This window comes from Myotis brandtii, unplaced genomic scaffold (genome assembly GCF_000412655.1).
Source record: "Myotis brandtii unplaced genomic scaffold, ASM41265v1 scaffold46, whole genome shotgun sequence".
NCBI lineage: Eukaryota > Metazoa > Chordata > Mammalia > Chiroptera > Vespertilionidae > Myotis > Myotis brandtii.
In genome coordinates this window covers 6,184,753-6,208,445 of record NW_005367587.1, presented here as the reverse complement: position 1 = coordinate 6,208,445, position 23,693 = coordinate 6,184,753, and the positions used below count along the sequence as shown (strand labels likewise).

At 39.9% G+C, this 23,693-nt stretch overlaps 2 protein-coding genes and 1 long non-coding RNA gene across 3 annotated transcripts in view; 2 read left to right on the top strand and 1 right to left on the bottom strand.

Moving 5' to 3' along the window:
• Nucleotides 1-9,934, top strand: part of LOC106727655 — a 139,727-nt gene extending 129,793 nt beyond the window's left edge. The window contains exon 4 of the long non-coding RNA XR_001363895.1: nucleotides 9,867-9,934. This is a non-coding gene — a long non-coding RNA (uncharacterized LOC106727655). The remainder of the gene's footprint in view (nucleotides 1-9,866) is intronic.
• GTF2E1 (general transcription factor IIE, polypeptide 1, alpha 56kDa) overlaps nucleotides 1-10,319 on the bottom strand; it is a 44,647-nt gene extending 34,328 nt beyond the window's left edge. Inside the window, exons 1-2 of the mRNA XM_005875355.2 lie at nucleotides 10,231-10,319; nucleotides 4,003-4,480 (exon numbers count right to left, since the gene is read on the bottom strand). Of these exons, the coding sequence (XP_005875417.1) occupies nucleotides 4,003-4,450 (448 nt within the window). The 5' untranslated portion in view covers nucleotides 4,451-4,480; nucleotides 10,231-10,319. The remainder of the gene's footprint in view (nucleotides 1-4,002; nucleotides 4,481-10,230) is intronic.
• Nucleotides 10,320-10,485: 166 nt separating this feature from the next.
• Nucleotides 10,486-23,693, top strand: part of RABL3 (RAB, member of RAS oncogene family-like 3) — a 42,831-nt gene continuing 29,623 nt past the window's right edge. Inside the window, exons 1-2 of the mRNA XM_005875353.2 lie at nucleotides 10,486-10,561; nucleotides 14,377-14,468. Coding sequence (XP_005875415.1) covers nucleotides 10,516-10,561; nucleotides 14,377-14,468 — 138 coding nt within the window. The 5' untranslated portion in view covers nucleotides 10,486-10,515. The remainder of the gene's footprint in view (nucleotides 10,562-14,376; nucleotides 14,469-23,693) is intronic.

Sequence of the window (23,693 nt, the reverse complement as noted above, 5' to 3'; positions counted from 1 at the left end):
GGATGAGGACAGTGGGTGGGGATGGAGGGCAGAGGGTGGGGCGGGAACTGGGAGGAGGGGAGTTATGGGGGGAAAAAAAAGAGGAACAGATGTAATCTGAACAATAAAGATTTAATTAAAAAAAAAAGAAACTCATAAGGAAGAATGCTTATAATAAGTGAAATAAAATTTTAAAAAAAAAGAAATTACAAGGGTTTTAGGACATCTGTCCAAGGAACTGGGCAGAGATCAATATATATTTTTTATTACCTCACACATACAACCATCAAACATTTGGATAGAGTTCAACCCAAGAACACCAAAATGGAAAGTATGAAGAGAACCTACAATTCTTAGAGAAAAGAGAGATGAGGTAGGAAAAGCTGTAAATTGAAGTAGGAAGATCTCTGGCTTATGTGTGAATTAGCCTTAATAAAATAATTCTTGTTGGACTCAGAGTTTCCTGAGCCCAGAATTCCCAGGTGCTCATCTAGGAGTCACCACCCTTTAGTGCAGTGATGGCGAACCTATGACACGGGTGTCAGAGGTGACACGCAAACTCATTTTTTTGGTTGATTTTTCTTTGTTAAATGGCATTTAAATATATAAAATAAATATCAAAAATATAAGTCTTTGTTTTACTATGGTTGCAAATATCAAAAAATTTCTATATGTGACATGGCACCAGAGTTAAGTTAGGGTTTTTCAAAATGCTGACATGCCGAGCTCAAAAGGTTCGACATCAGAGCTGCCCATACAATTGAGTTCAAAACTTTATATCAGGGAAGCAGTAAAGTCTAGAAGGCTTCAAATCTAATTCCTGAATAACCCCTATTTGATAATATAAGAGTTCAACCTAATAACTGTTGAGATGGGAATAAAGATAGCTCATTAGAAATCCCATCATTTGGTCAGAAACATCCTCAATCTCCAACAGCAACCAAGAAATAGAATAGCTTTGTACAAGATTGGGCTTAGAATGAAAACTGTAATCTATCAACTTAAACAGAGCATTAATATTACAATATTACAGCAAAAAAGCCTTCCCCCCTACTCTGATACACATACCCAAATGTTTATTTCCCATCTTCTTCAAAATGAGTGGGAAGGGAATGAATTCTGAGCAAACCAGGAAGGGAAAAAAAGACCAAAGTTTCTAAAGGGAATGTATAGAACACAGAAGGTATAAGGTAATAGTGAAAAATAAGACAAAATTGACAAGCAGGCTGGGTCCTAATATCACCCAGTCAGCACATTCTGTCCTTAAAGGAAGTCCAAATGAAAAGCCAAATTATAATCAAAAGGCGAGTACATTCCCCAGGGCACCCTCCCCCAAGTGATACCAAGGTAAAATGATTTATTCTTACTTTCCTTGAACCCCTTCTTTCCACCTTCATGCTGACCATAGTCTTCATATTAAAAAGTCTTTGTTCAGACTGGCCACAAAATAATTATTACAGTTTTAGTTCTCTTTCATAAAATATTTTCATGCCCCCTACTCTATCTCAACTCCCTGATTTAAATAACCTTGACTATTTGGGTGTTAGGCCATCTCTTCCATAGGCTACCCAGCTGTTGATTACAATTAGCTTCATTCAGGCACTAACGTTGGGTGAAATTCAAAGAGCATCATAGATCAATCTCCTAAATACTAATATAAATACTGGAGTAACTTCCTTTTAGAAAGCTTCATGAAATAAGAATAAAATGATGAATAAATGTAGTAGAAGCACATTACTTTAGATTACCCTCTTTGAGGGACTGGATAACACCTTCTACTGCAATCAAGAGTGATGAAGATGACCACTAACTGTAACACCAACATCTGCATAGAATCACAAAACCAAAACCCAGAGCTCCTTTAAGAAATCGGGTAGAATTGGCCTGGCAGGTTGGCTCAGTTGGTTGGAGCACTGTCCTGTACACCAAAAGATTGAGAGTTTTGATTCCTGTGCATATGTTTCTGTTTCTCTCTCCCCACCCCTTATCCCCAAAAATCAATAAAAATATATCCTCGGGTTAGGATTAAAAATAATAATAAAAGAAAAAAAAATCTGTTAACGTGAATAGCAAAAAACACGAGATTTCCCTAGTTTATTTTGAAAGAACTCCAGATATATTCTACAACTTCCTCTATAGCACACTCAAACAATCCTTATACTCAGGATGGTTAGATTTTCTTATAACAAGAGCCTTCCTAGTGAAGTCCGTTCAAGGTGAAACGATTCGGGCAAAATAAACATTTAACACAAATGAGAATTCTTTAAATGACTTTCCATCCAAAATGACTGCTTCACATAAAGAAGGGGGGGGGGGGTCCTAAGCTAGCTCTTTTTATTAATAATCTTAATTGATATTGAGATTATTTCCCACTTAAAAAATTTTAAGTGTACAATATGTAACATGTACAAAAATTAGAAAATTAAACATGTACAAAAATCTGTAATTTTTAAAAAATATATTTTTATTGATTTCAGAGAGGAAAGGAGAGGGAGAGATAGAAACATCAATGATGTAAGAGAATCATTGTTCGGCTGCCTCCTGTTTGCCCCCCTACTGGGGATCGAGCCCAGAACCCAGGCATGTGCCCTGACCAGGAATGGAACCATGATCTCCTGATTCTTGGGTCGATGCTCAACCACTGAGCGAAGCCAGCTGGACAAATCTGTAATTTTTTTACAATAAAAATTTCACATGTAAAAGTTTAAATTACATTTTTGATAGTTTTTTTCAAAGGCAGATCTAGGAATTTTTTAGAAAGTCACCTCTACTCCTGAATTCAGCCATAACAAAAGGACAATCTAACTTAACAGCATTGACTCTTTCTATTGATTTTTACACTTGAAAGTAAGACCAAATTGTCTACTGAATAATTAGCAAAACTATAGTCTCTTTACCTGTTTATAAATGATAAGACAAAATAACTATATAACCCAGCGCTTTAAAGTTTTTGATATTAATGCCAGACATACTGAACTATTTGAAAAATGTGTTTTGTAAATTCTGGTTGATTAAAAAGATCCTTAACTAAAGTATTTAAATGGAAAAATATATATATCTTGTTGACAGTTTTCTTCCACTAAGTAATGCCTAAGAGATTTAATATCCATCCATTTGAAGGAAAGGATGCCCCTCTAATTGCATCTGGCTCTTATCTTTTAAGTCTCAGCTGTTACTTAAGCTCTTTCAGAGGCCATTCCAGATTAGAAGCCCTATTTATGTACTCCTGATAGCACTTTACACTTCCACTAACATAACATTTATATGCACTGTACTGTGACTGCCTGGCAGTGACTGGCATAAACAGGTGCTAAATATATACTGGATGAAGAGGTCAAAAGTGAAATGGTCAGAATAGTCTTCAAGTGATAGAGAAGTCAACCTTTCAGATTGAGCTGTACCTGTAAGTAGGGGTGGAGGTGGGAACAGAGGTAGGAAGGCCATGGGTGGAAGAGTGCACTCCTTTGTGAAGGAGAAAGGCTTTATAAGAGCTCAAACAGGGCAGTAAGACTAACACAGACCATATAGTGATTTACACCAGTCCATTCACTTTTATAATGATACTAGAGGCCTGTTGCACAAAGAGATTCGTGCAATAGGCCTTCCTTTCCCCTGGCTGCTGGCACCGGTTTTCCTCCGCCACCCGCCACCCAGGCCTTTGCTCTGGCCGGGCTCCAGCCGGAGTCGGCCCCAGGGCCGTGAGGCTTCGCTGCGCTGCTGGCCCCGTGAGGTTTTGCTGCGCCGCCGGCCCCGGGGTCGTCGCTGCTCCGGCCCCTGGCCCGTCAGGTTTTGCTCCACCGCTTGGAGCCTACGTATGCAAATTAACCGCCATCTTTGTTAGGTTAATTTGCATACTCTCCTGATTGGCTGATTAGCATAGCGAAGGTACGGTCAATTTACATGTTTGTCTATTATTAGGTAAGATACATGATTGGCTTAAAAATTAGATGAATCAATTTAAGAAAAAGAATACATATTTTATTTTTAAAAGTTACTTAAAAGATTCATAAGGAAAAGTCTCACCTGTCCTGGGATCAAAGAGCTGATTAGCTTCTAAATCTGTAAAAGTATTAAAACAGACAGGACATTTGAAGGAAGCCCGGTTGGTGGAATCTCTCTCATCAGTTTCAATCCTCCTTCTCATGTGGTCCAATTTATATTTTACCACATTAACAAGAGTACGATAATTGATAAAGTAGTAGTTATGGCGAGTGGTTTTCCCATCTGCAGCAGTCTCTACTCTCATTCTGCATTTGATGAACTTGTCTCCCTTTAAATTATTCAAAACTGAACGAAGCTGCTTCCGATCAAACTTGAGCAGCTCCAACATATCCTCCTCTTTCACACAGGGGTTCCGGATCAAGATGTCCAAGGCCAAAGCATGCTCAATGCCATAGAAGCCCCGGATCACATACTTGGCTAACCTCTTCAATGATGCAGGAACCTCGGTGAGGACATCTGGGTCTGCCATCTTTAGCGGCAAACTTCAACTTTAAATGTACTGAATTCAGAAAAAAAGAGAAGATTACATAGGCACAATGAGGACACAGTGATCATTTTAAATCTAGAATAATCAACTCATTAGGTAGCTATCACTACTCTTTGAGTGCCATAAAGGCACTCAGAACATTGTTTTATAAGACTTATAATGCCAAAACATTTAACAGAGAACAAGATTTTCCTCCAAGTATACAAAATATTACACCTAAAAAGCTTGGCATATTTCTTAAATGATTATTTTCATGATCTACAATGTGCTTGATTAAAAAAATTAACATTACTTATAGCAATGACACTTATCAAACCCACTTTATTTCAGTAAGAGAAACACAAAAAATTAAATAAAGTCTTATTAGTCTTAATGCTATATAGATCAGTGATTTTCAACCCTTTTCATCTCATGGCACATATAAATTAATTTCTAACTTCCATGGCACACCGGTTATGGTGCATTGGTTGCTGTCATATTTTTATTTGACAATCTAAGGGAAAAGAGGTCTTTTAAATAGCCAGGTATTCCATGGTTTAAAAATTCTTGTGGCACATCAGCGTGCCTGCGGCAGTACTCCAATTGAAAATCACTGCTATAGATCTTTGGAAATGCTGGGTTACGCCCACCATTCCCCCCCCCCACCCCCCCGTGAGAAGTCTAACCATTAGCATCTCCTTAAAGTGTCTTTATTTCTTGAGTAAAATTTTTCTACCAAGATAGCCCTGGCTGGTATGGCTGAGTTGGTTGGAGCACTATCCTGTGCACCAAAGGGCCACAGGTTCAATTCCCAGTCAGGGCACATACCCAGGTTGTAGGTTTGTTCCCTGGTAGATCCCCGGTTGGGGGTATAGGAGGCTTCCAATCAGTGCTCACATCAGTATTTTTCTTTCTTTTTTTTTTTTTAAATATATTTTATTGATTTTTTACAGAGGAAGGGAGAAGGATAGAGAGTTAGAAACATCGACCAGCTGCCTCCTGCACAATCCCCACAGGGTATGTGCCTGCAACCAAGGTACATGCCCTTGACCGGAATTGAACCTGGGACCCTTGAGTCCGCAGGCCGACGCTCTATCTACTGAGCCAAACTGGTTAGGGATCACATCAGTATTTTTCTCTCTCTCTCCCTCCCTCCCTCTCTAAAATCAATAAAAACATATCCTTAGGTGAGGGTTAAAAAATATAATTTAAAAAAATTTCTCACAGGATAGATTCTAGAATGTTTTACATAGTCATGCTTCCACAATAAAATCACAACAAACCAAAAAACACATAAGTAATCACCAACTGGGGTGCTTAGCAAAATTATTACTATAAATATGAAAGAAATTAACACTTAGATCTAGATAGCTTTACCAACCTTGTTAACTTAAATCTAATGACCAATTAATACCATATAGTCCTTAAAAAGCAAACACACACCCCAAGATATCCTTAAATACTGGACTTCCTTGCAAAACAATTGTACCCAATTCTTATATCATGACCCAAAAAGCTTTCTTTTTGAAGCCCAAAATGGCATGGGCTAGACTTTCATGTGATTGTTTTAAAGGGTGGGCTTTGGAAGTCAGAGTTGGACAACCTGTGTTTTAGTAGCTGTGTGATCCTAAGCAAATCACTTATACCACCACAAGCCATATTTTATTCTCTTAGCGAAATAACAATATCAGCTATCTCAATAAGGTTGTTGTGATGAATAAATGAGAATGTAAGTAATGTGCTTAGGAAGCACTTAGTAGGAACAGCTCCCACATCGCCCTTGTGGGGGTGGCTCAGTTGGTTGATCATTGTCCCATGCACCAAAAGGCTGCCAGTTTGATTTCCAGTCAGGGCACACACCCAGGTTGTGGGTTGTTCCCTGGTAGATCCCTGGTCAGAGTGGGTACAGGAGGCAACCAATTGATGTTTCTCTCAAAAAAAAAAAAAAAAAAAAATCAATTAAAACATTTTTTTTTAAAAAAGAATAGCTTCCATATAGATTTAATATGTCCCAAAGTAAAAATGGTCAGGCTATCCAGACATACTGTCAAATGAAATTCCCTATACCATAGGGAAATTTTTAAGAGACATCCCATTGAATAATATCAAAAGGGAGTCATCTTTTGTAATTAACACTGCTTATCTACTGAATCTTTTTATTTCAAATCAGTGGCTATCAACAGTATCTCCTTTCATAAGAAATATTTTTATATTCACAGTATTATACTAAAAAGATATTCCTAAATAACCAATCTATACACATTTGGGGAAGAGGGGGGGGGATATAATGCCCTACATGCAATAAAGAAAAAAATAAAAGGAAAGTTAGTTACAATTAAATATATATTTCCTATTGTAAACCCTCAGGCATGACTATGAGATAACAAAGTAGCACCTAGATCCAAACCTGTGGTCTTACCACCTTCCTGTTATCCCAAGGATCAAGGGTGCCAAGCAAGTGCCTAGGTTCAACACCAAAGTATTTATAGCACACTATCAGATGCATTTTGCTCTCCTTTCCAATTTAGTTGATAGACTGTACTTAAACACAGCTGTTTTTGTGTTTTTTACATGCTTAATGATTGGCAGAACACAACAGACCAAAGAATGGCAGACAAATGTCAAAATAACCTACTTTTCCAACACTATTTCCCCTCCCTGACCTCCCACCACATACACTCCATATTCTGGAATCAATGGTTCTCAACCCTGGCTGTAAAGTAGAACCATCTAGGAAGCATTTGAAAGTACCCACGTGGGCCCCATTCCCAGAGATTCTGTTTCAGCTAGTCTGGGAGGATCAGATTAGGCATCATATTTTAAAGACTCTTTAGGTGACTCCAATAAACAGAAAAGTCCCTGACCACTACACTCCAGACAATCTGGTGACTGGCTATTATATATTATGCCAACACACATCATGCATTGAGGACCCTCTGCTACTCAGCCTGTTTCCACTGCCTGAAACTATTGGTTCTCAACCTTGGCTGCACATTAGAATCACCTGGGAATCTTCTTAAAATCCTGATTTCTGGGCCTCATCCTCCGGAAATTCTGTTTCTTTGTTATGGGGTGGGGCCACAACATTAGTAACAAAAACAGAATTTTCAGAGGATGAGGCCCAGAAATCAGGATTTTAAAGATTCCCAGGTGATTCTAATGTGCAGCCAAGGTTGAGAACCACTAACTTAGAGGGTCCTAACGATTAGAGCAAGGGAGTGGCATGAGGACTCTGCAGTCCAATAGTTTTGGGTTTTGAATCCCAGGTTCCACCATTTCTTAACCCGTGGCCCTGAAAATTCTGTTTCCTCATGCATAAAAAGTGATTAACAGTTCCTTCCTCATAGAGTTGATGCATGTATTAAATGAGATAATCCATGAAAAATATGCTGCTTACAGAGGTGGCATCATAAGAGTTCCATTATTTGTATTAACACTAAGAACTCCTTTTTAGAAAAGTGACTCTACAACAATATGAAGAATGGATCAAGGTAAGTGAAGATGGATGTATATGGAAGTATTAGGAGCTATAGTAAACAAACGTGAATTAAGAAAGAGAGCAAACTATAGCAAGAGAACAGGATGCTCCCTAGATAATTCTACTTTTCAGAAACACAATCAAAGGGCTCAATAATATATTGGAAATGGGATTTAAAAAGCAGAAAAATTTTAAGTAATTATTTGTTTTTTTAACCAAATAAATATTTATTTTTAAATAAATGTTTTATTATGGTAAAATACACATAACAAAATTTACCAATTAGCCATTTCTAAGTATACAGTCCAGTGGTATTAAATACATTCATAACATCATATAACGATCACCGCCATCCATCTCCGTAACTCTTTTCATCTTATAAAACTGAAACGCTATAACCATTAAACAAGAATGTTATTAATACAAAAAGATATAGCTATTTGTTTTAAGCCAGTGTAACCAAGAAAAGTACTACTATGAAAAAATAGGCTAACACCTGCAGAGAAACATGTTAGAAAGAAATGAGGCATTCACTTTTAGTTGCTTCTCTTTGAGGAAATACTACAGAATATTCCTGTGAAGATGTCCAGCAGGTAGCTGAATGAATGAAACTGGAGCTCAGGGAAGAAATCATGCCACCTCGTTCGAAATTTCTCCCTTCTAAAATCGTCCTTCCTGACCACTGCCTTCTCTTCTCTATCACTTCTACTTCCCCACATATGCTAAATCTCCTACTCAATCTCTGGATTTCTTAAATTATTTAGGTCAGAGTTACCAAACTGGCAGCCTCTACCACACTGTTTGACCAAAAGAATGTCTTGAAAATGTTCTGAGTTAGTTGCCAACATTAAAAATAGTGGGATTTCACATAAATCTCAACTTTCAGCTCCTCTTGAAAATTGGAAATATCTGAGGAAAAGTGAGACCAGGTTCCCATATGAAAGAAGAAGAAGAAGAAGAAAAAAGCTGAAAAGCAGCTGTCACTTTTAAACAGGGAAAGAGCTTGACTGGCTGGTCTCTGGAAATTTTTAAGTTTGTAACCTCTCAGGGCAACCCCTTTTCTTCTTCTTTATTCCTTCAGAGTCTCAGTCCCTCCCAGTCTCACCTACCTCCCTACCCAGCACAGCTCCCCAAAGTTCTTGTTTTTGAATCATATGCACGATAGGCATACAAACATTGAAGAACGACACTGCACCAGGCACAGAGCTGGAGGAACAAAATGGAAATGAATGAGTTCCCTGCACTGTCTAACCCCGTCATTCTTCTCTCCAGCCACACTGGCACGCTCTCAACTCCATCAGCCACATACGCCTTCCCCACCTCCAGGCCTTTGCACATTCCGTTCTCCCTGCTCAAACTCTCTTCTAATCATCCTTCGCATCTCAAACGACATTTCCTCGGAGACCTTCCCAGATTCCCCGAATAGCTCAGTGTGATCAATCCCATTTCACAAGCTCCCGAGGCTCTTTCCCAACCTCCTTCCTTGCAGCGAAGAGACTTGTACTCTCCTATCTGTCTGAGAACGGGAATATCACGTTCACCACTGACTTTTCAAAACCCGGCACCGCTCGTCAGGGGCTGCCCTAAAACTCCCGGGGGCTTCCCCAAGCACGTGTTCCTCCCATAGGCCTGTCCCGCCAACTTCCCCACACTCTATTGCCTCCACCGCGGCTTCCAGAGCAGAAAAAGACAGGCTAGTAGTGGAATCCCTCTTCTTAAACTTCAAATGGTTTTAGGCAGGAAGCAACAGGACCAAATCTGCAATTTTAAAAGATTATGCTCAGGGTATAAGATAAACGGAGAAAGAAGAGGTTGCGGGGGGTGGTCCAGTTTATTAATTCAGTCGATTATTCCAATATACTACTATGCCAGTTCTATACGAATTTGAATCTTATACATTTAACTGCAGAGGGTTTTTTTTGTTTTGTTTTGTTTTTCCAGTTACCATGTTTCATGGTCTCTCCACGCCTTCCTACATAAGAAAGCTGCAGACCACCGCGAAACCTCTGGACCCAGCTGCCCTCCACGAGCCCGGTGCAGTCATGTCCACTCCTCCCCACACTTCGCGACCCCCGACTCCCTCGGATTCTGCCAGCCGAGTGCGGGGGCCACACGCGGTGGAGCCCATGGTCCTGCCCGAGGTCGCACACGGGCCGCACCGGGCTCCATGGCTCTTTAGAGAACCCAGTCCAGAGAGCAGCTTAGAGGAGGAGCGTAGCTAAGGAGAAAGGAGCGAAAAGGAGAAACCCTGAAACACGACTCCGGGCCAGGGAACCCAGAACAAGGAACAGGGAACAAGGTTTACCCAGGCGAATCCTCGAACACTGGCACTACAGCTTCCCTCAGCGCCTCAACTACCGGCTCCAGCGAGCCTCGCCATTCGTGCGACAAAGAGAACGCCTTATTCCTGCGACCAGCTTTGGGAGCCACCCGCTACTTTCAACCGAGCCGGCCAATCAGCACAGCGAAGCCGTCAATGAAGCGAGTCACACTCCGATTGGCCAATGACAGGGAAGGCTCCGCCCTCCGTGCCCAGCTCTGATTGGCTTAAAATCAGGAACAGGCGTGAACCCCGGAAGGCAGTGGCAAGATGGCGTCCCTGGATCGAGTAAAGGTCCTGGTGTTGGGAGACTCAGGTGAGCGGCTTCACCCACCTCTCGGGCTACGAACACTTTTGAATTACTCGCTAACTACGACTCCCTCCCACCCCCGCCAACTAAATCGCTCGGGCCCGTGGCTGAAATCCCTCTCGAGGCCTAAAGACTACACTTCCCAGAGGACTTTGCTCTGTTTGACGAAGTGGCGGCCTCGCGTGGGCCGGGGGCGCGGAGTCGCGGCCTTTCTCCGCCTTCGCCGCTTTTCACGTCGGTCTCCTGGACGGTCGTAACCTAGCGCGTAGCCTCCGTTCCTTTGTTTTGAAAGACATGCAGACATTGAGTATTCTATTGCGCGCGGTGCTAAGGAAACAGAAGCTAGGACCGTGCCTTCAAGAGATCTTATTAAGGAAACCGAACGTGCACTCAGAACAATGACACTGTTCTAAGTTCGTTGCATATATTCACTCATTTAATCCGGAGAGTAGCCCTGTTGCCCCATTTTACAGATGAGAAGAGTGTGGCGCGAAATGTAACTGACAGAACCGGTTTGGACCCGGAGTCCACATACTTAAACACGAAGCTGTGTTATGAAATGAGATAGTGGAGGGTAATCCTGTTTTACTCTCAGCGGGGCTTGATTTCTTTCTTCTCTTGGATCTTAATTAAAAACCTATTACGTGCTAGGTTGTAAGAAAGAGAGAAATTAAGATAAGGGCCTTTTATGAATTAACTAGGACTTAATGCTGAGCCCCAGTTTATTCCTAGTTTTAAAATTCCTTTTTTTTCACACCTTGGACATTTGGAAGTCTGTATCTCCCCCTCCCACCTCACTGTCCTTGTCCCTCGCACCGTACCTCCACTCCTGTGCTCCTTATGAGCTTGGAATAAATGCTAACCTTGCATTTCATAGTTGTGCTTCTCTGGAGTTGACCTTTGAAATGTGTGCTGTGAGCAAAGACATTGTGCCAGACACTTGGAGGTGGAGAGGCCATACCTCAGGAAGCTTGAAAATTACCCTTACAGGACTGAACAACGTTGTTGGGGAAGGGAGGAGGTCAGAAACCTTTTCACCTTGCCTGAAGATTATTTACATTATAAAATATTTTACAGAGAGCATCATTTAAAATCCCCTAAGAAAATCCCGTTATGAAATCCTATGAACATAATCCATTTATGTCAACTCCGGTTCTTTAGCTTGAAGTGATGCTGAAGTTAATAAAATCACTACATTTCACAGATAAAGTAATGGTGGTCTAAAGGGATTTGGCAAGTGTATCATCAAGGTAGGATTTAGAACTGGAATACAGAGCTAACACAATTTCATGGTATGTGAAGTGGGTGTCTCTTTTATAATTTCCTTTTCTATTACATTTAACAGTCCCTTCATGTTAGATATTGTTGCAACTAGCAGATTTCCTTCCCCCTCCCCCCTCCCGAAAAAAACAACAATAACACAAAAAACACAAGTATGTGCTACAGGGCAGACACTGCTGGGTTTATAGCTAGAATCAATTATGTAGCAGGATTGAATTGGCTGCTGCTTTAAATGGTGGAAACTGATCAGGCAATTAGTAAGCTTTATTTTGTTTGTTTGTTCATTATAGTTTAGTTGTAAAACAGAAGACAGTCATGCCCACCAGGAAAGTGACTGATCTTGTTACACATTCACTGACGTCAGGCTATATGTACAAAGTCAGTTATTGCCTTTTTATCAGTTCCCTTTTAACAGTGATTTACTATCAGGTTAGAATATACTTAACACTTCATCTGTCTTTGTATTCAACCTTTAAAGTTTCCTTTTGAATAAAGGCTTATTTCCCTCGTGAAATTTGGAGGATTTCACAAATACATAAAGGAATGCCTTGGGATGTAGAGATTTGTTTTGTATCCCTTAGATATATTTGATAATTTAGTAAGGAATCCTGAAAGTCTCACTAACATGAATATACTGACTTTTTGTTATTTCAGATACAAGGGTTGAGCTTAATACATTACCAACAACTAATACTTGCAGCTGGTATTTATTTAATTACTTTGGGCCTCTTCCCCCCCACCCCCCAGCAAATGAATGCATTTTTTAAAAATATTTTTATTGATTTCAGAGAGGAAAGGAGAGGGAGAGAGAGATAGAGACATCAATGATGAGAGAGACTCATTGATTGGCTGCCTCTGGCCGCCCCTACTGGAGATTGAGCACACAACCCAGGCATGTGCCCTGACTGGGAATTGAACCTGGGTCCTCTTGGTCCATGGGATGATGGCTCAATCCACTGAGCCACCACAACCGGGCAAAATAATTTTAATTTTAATCAAAAGTTTAAACAAATCTTTTTTTGGCATAGTGAAAATTTTAAAACTCCCTAAATATCTAGTAATTAGGGGATAGTTAAGTAAATTATTATGTCAGTATTCTGAATTATAAAGGAGATAGTAAATATGTTTAGGAAGATTGTAATAACATGGAGAATTTTAGTCACTAAATAAGTACTATTTAAGGACCTGTTCTGAGTATTGGAAATTTTTTTAAATGGTAAGTAAAACCCAGTCCTCAAAGAAATTAAAATTAAACAGTGAATAAAATCTAAAACCTATAAACAAGTGTAATGTGTTTTAAGTGTTCTGTAGAACAATGTACAGGGCACAGTGGAGACCCAGAGGATGGTGGATAATGTGTTTAGTTCTACCTGTGTGGAATCAAAAATGACAATAACTAGAATGATGCTGAGTCTTGACAGATTAAGTCACCAGGCCAACGGAGGGCAGGGGTGGGGAAGAATAGGTAGTATAGTCCAGACAAAACCAGATGTGTAAACAGAGCCTTATGATTTATTGTTTTCAAGTATACCATTTATATATTTACAGTAAGAATCCACTTATAGAAAACCCTGCTTGTGGAATTAAACCTACATGTTGACAATAGTGCTCTTCAGGTGATTTTTTCTTCTTTTTAAAAAATACTTTCTGATTGTCTGTAAATATAACTTCATATAATAAAAAATAAACATAAATGATAGGTTCATACACAAAATTGCACACAAAGAGATGGTCTAAATTTTTTATACAACAAATGATGCATGAAGATTCATCAACCATGCTTGTCATAATGGCATCAAAATGCTATTAATTATATGAGTGACTCCATCATGTAAATGGAAACTCATTTTCTTCCCCCCCTCATATAGATTGCCCTGAACCCAGGAGAGCTGCAGGAAAATAAAGTGCTGCCTTAAGGTAAAGGGCCATGATGTAGAAGAAGGAGTTGAGTTGTTCTCTTTTTTCCAGAGGGTAAAGCTGAGCCAAGTGGTTGGCTGCCTGAATTGGAGTGTCTAAATAAGGAATTGTGAAATGGTGAGTCCCTGTCACAGACAGTGTTCAAGCACCATCTGAAAGATCATCTAATGGTGCCATGGAAGAGACCTCTCCATTGGTCATCAGGATAGAGCATTACCTCCAACATCTGTTAATAGTCTACAATTCTAAAAAAGGCTGAAGAGATGAAATCATTCAAAAGGAAAGGACTAGTTCATATGAAATTGCCCTAGAACAGTAGTTCTCAAAGCAAGGCCCCTGGACCAGTATCATCAGCATCACCAAGGAGTTTGTTAGAAGTGCAAAATCTTTGAGCTCCACAACAGACCTGCTGAATAGGAAACGGAGCAGGACCCAGCATTCTATGTTTTAACAAGCCCTCCTTGACCATTATTCATAAAGCTTATTAAATGCCTGATACGGTATGAACATCCTTTAAACAACCATAGTTTACATACCATTATTACTGCATATTCTCAGTTATATTTTTGCTATCAGATTTCAGCATGTCTCTTATATAACTTGAGTTCTTGTATCTTTTACAGGTGTTGGGAAATCTTCACTAGTTCATCTTCTGTGCCAAAATCAAGTGCTGGGAAATCCATCATGGACTGTGGGCTGCTCGGTAGATGTCAGAGTATGTTTCCTATATTTTTAGGGTTTTTTTTAGTAGTCATAGTAAAATTAATTTGTTACAACTATGTAATCAAATTATAGTACTATGGTCAAAACTAAGTAATGATAATAACTGGGCTTTATTAAGCACATACTCTGTGCTAGGTACTATGCTTTATATGTCTTTCCTTATTTAATCGTTTTTAAACTGTGAGATAATAGCTGCAGAAACTGAGGCATAGAGTAGTAAAGTAACATGACCAAATTCACTCAGTGCCTAACAAGCAGTCAAGATTTGATCCCCATTAGTCTGATTTTAGAGACTTCAGTTTTAATTACTATGCTATGTATGTAGAGTTCACTTTACATGCTCCATAAATAATTCTAAGCCTTTGCCACTGAAAAATCCAGCTTTTGGCTAGAAATAGTGCAAAGGGAAAAGCTTTTGGAGCCTTATGTCTAGGTCATCAGTTCCACCTCACATTTAGGAAACACAGGTACAGTTTCCATAGAATTAAGTGTCTTCCCAGATATTGTTGATGTTTGCTAATTCCAGCTACTCCAATCCAAGTATCTCTTCTGCTGGCATACCTCTCTCCACTGAGTTAAGAAATAGGTAGGGAAGGGATGATTATTAGCTAGATTGACAGTTATTTTCCTTTAGTTCTTTGACTAAATAAGTTCTGTGACTTATTTTGCTGCTGATTAGAAATCTTTCATCAGAAATCTTTAATGTTATGTAGTTTTGCTAACCTATGTCTAGATATGGATTAGTTATTAGTCATTCTATTCAGCAGTTGTGCTTTCCATGGCTGTCTTCATTTTTCAAAAGTGTTAGCTATTGTCTGTCTTCCTTCATTCCCTCAATCATCTCCTTTTGAACTTCTATTAGATTTTTCTCCTCTATATCTTTTATATGTACTTTCATGTTTTCTATTCTTTATTTCTCCTCAGTTCATTCTGGATGATGTACTCCAGTTACCTAAGAATCACTTCAACTATGACTAATGTGCTTTTAATATATCCACTCAGTTTTTTTCATTTTCGTAACTATAGTTTTTAGATACTCTTTTTGGTTCTTTTGCAAATGTCAAAATTTTTCAGAATATCCTAATCTTTAGGTATGCTTTTACTTTTTTATTTTAATCATTTTAAACATACTATTTTATAGTTTCTTTTGGAATTTCTAATTTTTTCTGGGTGGTTGGTAGATATCCTTCTTGTTGTATATGTTGACTCCATGAAAATGTATTTTTTTGTATGGTGTGTAATTGTTTGAAGATGATCACATCTTGAGCAAGATATTTTTCCTGTTCCTATGGAAGTCCTATATGTTGTGTTGTGAAAGTCCAGTCAGTGCTTTTTCATTTCTCTTGCTGTCAGAGCCCTAGGGATTTCAATGGTCCTTGTAATTTCTCATTTAGGAGTTTCCATGCCATTTAGATCATGTAAATTCCCATGATATTCAATTATAGCATAGGCCTATGGTTTCCATTTCTTGGGGCCTTTTTGTCTATTCTCTATTACCCCTATGTGAGGTCACTGATAGAAAGTTTTTTATTTTTCATGTTTTCCTGAACCAGTGGATAGAGTTTTTCCTACTCTCTTTCACTGACAGGGTAGCTCATCAAGGGTCCAGATTTCATGAAGAGAACTATAGTCTGGTCTTTGTCACTCACCCACATGTACTCTTGCCTTAAAAACTGGAAAACAAATCTCTATTCCTGGATGGGCACTAAAACTCCGGGGACCAGACCCTGAAGCTATTCTGAATCTAGGTCAGTTCCCACTTCTCACTCTGATTTTAAGTTCTTTCTTCATTTCCAGCATCTGGGGATTTTCCTGTCTTTTGAGCTTGTCCTCTTTATTTATTTTTTAATAGTTTATGACATTTCTATGCATGTAAAGTCAGGGGGTACCTTTCTGCCATTTCAACCTACCATGTCCCCAAATTCTTAGATATGGAAGAAAAACAAATTTTATATAATGAGTTCAGTGGCAACTTTATTTAAGTTTGGGAGACTGAATAGCAAGTTCTGCACAAAATTTTCCTTTGCACTTTTCTAGCTCCCTTTCTGTGAGAAGACATATTGAAAAACAAAACAAAACAAAACAAAAAACAAACTTAGATTTAAACTCCCACTGCCTGAGACAGTCTTCATTTTGCCTTTTGCTTCTTAAAGAGTGGCCTTAAACGAATCATTTTACTTCTCTGAGTTTTAGCAAAGTTGAAGTTAATAATAACTGCTTTACCTAGCCTACAAGTTTGTAGAAAGGATCATAGCTTAAGAAGCAAAGTTAAAGTATAGCGCTTTACAATTTTAAATTGACCTTTAGTTCAATTTTCTGCTCCCTGCCCTTTATCCCTGTCCTGCCCTTCTTATCCCTAACCAGAGCTTAGTCTGTTCATGTAATTTACCTTTTCCCCCCTCACTTCATATTGGGTTGGCTAAATCTCTGGTACAATGTTGAATAGAAGTGGTGACAATGCGCATCCTTGTCTCATTCCCAATCTCAGGAAGTTTTCAGTATACCCTTAAATCTGGTATCATTTTGTTCCATGCTTCCATGTCTCTGGATCTGTTTTGTTTGGCAGTTTATTTTGTAAATTAGGTTCCACATGTAAGTGAGATCATGTGATACTTGTCTTTCTCTGACTGGCTTATTTCGCTTAGCATAATAGACTGAAGATTTTTGAACTCTCCCCATAGTTCCAAGGAACACTGGAATAAAGACTATAGTCGTCAAAGACAAATGTCATGAAATGTGAATAATTTTAGTGGAATGAGAATGAGTGTGATACTAATTGACTCCTTTAAAGCTACCCTGGCCTAAATTGCTTATTGTGGAAGAATGGAGCATGTGGGACTGAAAGGGACCTTGCTCTTATTACTCTTCTTTGTATCTTGGGCTGATGGATCTTTGAAAAGAATGCATTTCTTTAATGACAACATAAGTAAAAGGCATTAAACGATAATCTTAAGTAAAGTTGTCATAGATATGTAAATCCTTTTGACTATTGTTATTATAAAGTGAACATTTCTTCCCTTTAGCAAGAATGATTAAATCTGATAAAGCCTTTACCTAAGTAGCTTTGAACACTTTCTTCCTAGCAGCTTTTATATTGCAACTAGAGGCCTGGTGCATGAAATTTGTGCATGGGTGTGGTCTCTAGGCCTGGGTGGCGATCAAAGCGCAAGCATCTGGGGTAGAAGGGCAGGTCCCAGCTGACCTCTGGGCCCTAGGCAGCACCTGAGCCCCCAGGCCCCCACGTGCCTCCCTCCGCCTGAGTCATGTTGCCCAAGTCCCCACTCGGAGATGTGGTGAGCATGGCCGGATGCTGTGGGCCAAGGTGCATTGTGGGCCTCTGGGCCACCCAGTAGCACTGCACGGAAGCCGGGTGGGCAGCACGCTCTCTCCCAGCCGGACTCACAGACCAGCTCCTGCGTGAACCCATGGGGAGCCCGACCTGCCCCTGCAGTCCAGGTGGCTATGGCCTGGCTCACTCGAAAGAGGCCGTGCAGGTGCAGGGTGGGCTCCTCGCGGGTGTCTAGCACCTGAGTGTGGGGGGACTTCCCTGGCTCGAAAGCTCTGGCATCCTGTGGAAGCGTAGCAAGGGGAGTGAGAGCAAGCTTGGCAGACCCCCCACATTCTCACCGCACCTTCGTCCTTGTCACCCCCACCCCCAGGTAGCCGGTGAAAGGTTGCAGCCCCCCGCCCAGGTGCCGCAGGAGATTGGTCACTGCCACCTACCCCCAGTTCCCCGTCTCAGCCCCCCACCCGGCTCCCTCAGTGCCTGGGTGCCGGGCAGCAGCCCCACCCCCTGCCACCGCCGCTGGTCGCCATCTGCAGGGTGATCGGGTCCCCGCTCACACCTGCCTTGGCCTGGTGTCGCCCGCTCACCTGCTCTACCATCCCGCCACAGTCCGGCTCTCGTCAGGGCCCATCAGGGCCGGCAGTGCCTCTACTGCTGCCCGCTGCCAGTGCCACATCGCCTACGTCCGTCATGTTCCGCACTGCCCCCTGGTGGTCAGCACATGTCATAGTGCGCAGTCGAACTCCCGGTCGAGGGGACAATTTTCATATTAGGCTTTTATTATATAGGATTATAGCTTCTCTGTTATTGACACCTGTGAAAAGGATAGATCCATGAGTACACTAACAGTTGTCTCATTTAGCTCATTTCACATCTGTTTAAGAGACAGCTAAAAATAGCAGTGATAAAGGTGATAATGTAATTGTTTAATTTCAAGTACTAGATGAAGCTAATGAGCTTAATGTATATACTCAGTAATTATTAACATTTTGGATTTCGGATGCACTGCAGAGGTGTTCATAACTAAACTGAAAGCAGAAAAGTTTTATTTTGTGGTATTCTTCATTCCTGTCTTCTAATTTTGTGGCACCAAGTCTAATGGGATTAATATGAATGCATGGGTACTTTTATTTATGAAAACAAGACTTACAGAACTTAATCTTTTCACAGATTATAAATAAGGAAATTGGTCTGTCATTTCTTGTTCACTTTAATGGGATTTTAACTCTAATTTACATATTCATACAATTAATATTTATTGACTTCCCCTTTGGATAGCATAACAATGTGCAAGCACTGGGGAGAAATTTTTTTTTTTTTAAGCAGTCTCTATCTTCACCAAGAATATGAAGTAGGGTCTAGTAGGTGGAACAAGGTGTATAAATAAATGAAATGATCTTTAATAATAATAATGAATGATGGCTAACCCTTTGGGTAGATTAGGCACCTATTTTACATACTAATTCATTTTATTCCCTCAATAGCCTTCAGGGTAGTTACTATTAGTGTCCTTATTTGCCAATGAAGCAGTTAAGGCACAGAGATATTAAGTGACTTGTACAATGCCATACTGATCATAAGTGATGGAGTTGGGATTCAGACCCAGGCAGTCAAGTCCAAGAGCCTGTGCTCTTGACCGCTATTCTGTACTTACTCTTGTTTCAGAGGAACAATGGTAGTAAGAAAAAAGTATTCTAATGCTGTTAAATACAATAACCACTAGACTCATGTTGGCACTTTAAATTTAAATTAATGAATTAAACTAAAAATTTAGTTCCTCAGTTGAACTGTTCAGTAGTCACATATTACTATGTTGGGTATTTTTTTTTAAATATATTTTATTGATTTTTTACAGAGAGGAAGGGAGAGGAATTAGAGAGTCAGAAACATCGATGAGAGAGAAACATCGATTAGCTGCCTCCTGCACACCTCCCACTGGGGATGTGCCTGCAACCAAGGTACATGCCCTTGACCGGAATCGAACCTGGGACCTTTCAGTCCGCAGGCCAACGCTCTATCCACTGAGCCAAACCGGTCAGGGCTATGTTGGGTATTTTTATCATCACAGAAAGTTCTTACATAAACAGCACTTATGTAGAAAATTAGTGTTATAGCAATTTAGGAGAGAGTGAGATGTTTGTGAAGAGTAGAAAATTATACTGGCATTGATGATTGAATGGGTGGCCTGGGCAACAGATGAATGGATTATTCCCCAAGAAAAAGGATGTATATTATAGGTGAAAGAGAAGAAAATTATAATAAATTCAGTTCTGGACATGATGAAGGTCAGTATCTAAGTTATCCACCTGAAGCTATCCAGAAAGCATTTGAAAATGAGGAGTTGAAGTTTAAGAGAAAATTCAGAGTTGAAATCATCTGTATGGAGATGAGAGATGATGAGGTTTTCAGAAAAGAACATTTAGAAAGAGAAGAGCTGATGAAGAACTTTGGGGTATATTTAGAGAGTTGAAGGTGAAAGAGGGGTCAGAGAAAGATTGATCAAAAGGTAGGAGGATAGCCAAGATGATGAAATACCACAAGAGCAAAGAGATTTTTAGTATGAAATACTATAGAGATGTAAGAACTGAGAAGAAGCCCTAGCCGGTTTGGCTCAATAGATAGAGCGTCGGCCTGTGGACTGAGGGGTCCCAGGTTCGATTCCGGCCAAGGGCACATGCCTGGGTTGCAGGCTCGATCCCCAGTGTGGGGCGTGCAGGAGGCAGCTGATCAATGATTCTCTCTCATCATTGATGTTTCTATCTCTCTCTCCCTCTTCCTTCCTCTCCAAAATAAATAAAAATATATTTTAAAAAAAAAGAACTAAAAAGAAAAAAAGTTGAATTTGGTGATGATGAAGTCAGTGCTGACCTTTGGAGGTGCAAGGAATGTTAGTGGCAGAGACCAAATGATGTGAGTAGGCAGAGAGGAAAGAAAGACAAAGGTTTAGATCAGTCTTTCACAAAGTATAGAGGTTAAGTAAAGGGCCCTGGCCGGTGTGGCTCAGTTGGTTAAGTGTCCTTCCATGCACCAAGAGGTCTCCGGTTTGATTCCCAGTCAGGGCACACGCCTAGGTTTCGGACTCCATCCCCAATAGGGAGCATGCAGGAGGCAGTCAATCCGTTTCTCTCTCACTGATGTTTCTCTCTCCCCTCCTTTCTCTCTCTGTCTCTCTACAGAAATCAATAGAAACATTTTTTAAAAATAGAGGTTAAGTAAAGGAGTGAATGGATACAGAATAGAAGGGAAAAGTGAAGATTTCTTTTAAAAGAGGAAATGAGCTTGGCTGAAGGCAAAACAAGGTTACTATAAAGGAGAAGTAATTAGCAGCCACCTCTATACTAGTCATTCATTCATTTGTTCATTCAGTACATATATTGCATACCTACTGGGTATCAGACACTGCAAGGAATTGAAAGTACAGGCTTACCACCTTTTATTGTGCTTTATAGATGTTGTGATTTTTGCGAATTGAAGGCAACACCCTCCACCAGTGCAAACATTATCACTTGCTCTATTATGACACTCACTTTATTGCAGTGGTCTGGAACTAACCTGTCATATCTCTGAGGGATGCCTGTATAGCAGTGAATGAGACAAATTCAGTTCCTGCTCCCTGGTGCACTCTAGTAGTTGCTCTTTCTGTCATCTCTTTTTCCCCAACTGTCTTCTAAGACCTCCTACCTTTTTATTTCTCTAATAATAATAATGCAGGCATATATACTAGACCAAACGTACTAGCATCTATAACATCCAACATTCTTTTTTGATGTGTCTTATTTTCTTTACTAAATTTGATTTTACTTTTTAAAAGTTACAAACAAATAAACTATTCAAATGAGACAAAATCTTTTGTACTTAGTCTTGATTTGGTTTCCAATAAAAAGTCAACTTTGAGTGAGAAGCAGCATTAGGAGTATGGCTCCTTTTTCCCATTTGATGATCAGCACATACTGTTTGCTACCTGATGCAAAATTTTTCCTTGTATAACTCTAAAGTCTGTAATGACGTTATTAAATCCTTGATGACCTATTTAAGTATAAAACACATTGTTGATAGTTTGGCATTACCCCCACCCCCATCATGTTGGACTCTTAGTATAGCACCAAGAAACTACTTATTGTGTCAAGAGCAATAACTTTTATAATGTCAAGCTTTCCTTTGGCGATCACTCACCCATGTGAAAGATATAATGTTATAACTACAAGCCACTGGTTTAAAGTTCTTAGGATTCATTCCATTTGGATTAAGTTAAACAGTATTAATTGAACAAGTTGGAAAGGAAGAAGGACACCTCTTCTAATTCTTGAAGGAAACAATGAAAGGTGATTAGGGAAGGTATTTTGTCAAGCTGGCTTGGGACTATGTGTAGCCAGAAGGGATCTGGGTAACAGACTTGGTACATTCAATGCTAAGAGGGCATGCTACCTGGGAATTGTATTACATAGTGTCTATTCTTAGAGGAATTAGTCTTTTAGGGGAGGTAACATTAGACCTTTGAAATAATTTTAGAGATAAAAGTGGTGTACTGCAATGCTTGCTAAACTTAATTATGTAACAGAATCGCCTAGGGAGCTTTCTTTAAAAATACAGATTTTTTTTTTTGAGCCCTACCCTAAAAGCTCCAGAGTGGTCCAAGAATCTTTTTTCTTTCTTTTCTTTTTTTTTCAGAGAGGAAGGGAGAGGGAGAGAGAGAGAGAAACATCAATAATGAGAGAGAATCATTGATCGGCTGCCTCCTGCATGCCCCAACCTGGGCACATGTCCTTGATTAGAATCAAACTCGGGACTTTTTTTTTTTTTTTTACTAGTAAATCCTCACCCAAGGATTTTTTTTCCCATTGTTTTTTAGAGCGAATGGAAGGGAGAGGGAGAGACAGAGAGAAACACTGATGTGAGAGAGACACATTGATTGGTTACCTCCTGCATGCCTTGGACCAGGGTCAGGAGCCTGCAACCAAGGTACGTGCCCTTGACTGGAATCAAACCCTGGACCTTTTAGTCTGCAGGCCACCTCTCTACCCTCTGAGCCAAACTGACTAGGGCAAGAATTTTATTTTTAACAAGCTTCCTATTAATTTTGATTTAGTTCATTCTCAGAACTGTACTTGAGAAGCACTGGTGTTCAGTAAAAATAATAAAGTGAATATAATAAAACCTTGGAGGATGAGATATCCTAAATTTATGTATTGATTTAAACAAACATAGCCAAGCATCTAATATGTACTGGGTACTATACTATTTTCTGGGCCTACAAAGATGGATAATACATGATCCTGTCCTTATGCTCAGAGTCTAATAGAAGACATATTGGCAGATAAATAAAGCAGTGTGGTTAGAAATGATAAATGTGTACAGGGTGTTACGGCAGCAAGTAGGAGTATCTAAACCGCCCTGGTTGGTTTTGGGTCTTGGAGGGAAGGGAGACTGATCAAGAAAGCTTCAGAGCTTTTTTTTCTCTCTCTCTCTCTCTTTATTGATTAAGGTATTACATATGTGTCCTTATCCCCCTATTGCCTCTCCACCCACCCCCCTCACTCATGCCCTCACCCCTCTGGTGTCTGTGTCCATTGATTAGGCTTATATGCATGCATACAAGTCCTTTGGTTGATCTCTCCCCTTTACCCCCACCCTCCCCTACCTTCCCTCTGAGGTTTGATGGTCTGATTGATGCTTCCCTGTCTCTGGATCTGTTTTTGTTCATCAGTTTATGTTGTTCATTATATTCCATAAATGAGTGAGGTCATGTGGTATTTATCTTTCTCTGACTGGCTTATTTCACTTAGCATAATGCTCTCCAGTTCCATCCATGCTGTTGCAAATGGTAAGAATTCCTTCTTTTTTACCGCAGCGAAGTATTCCATTGTGTAGATGTACCACAGTTTTCTAATCTACTCATCTGCTGATGGGCACTTAGGCTGTTTCCAAATCTTA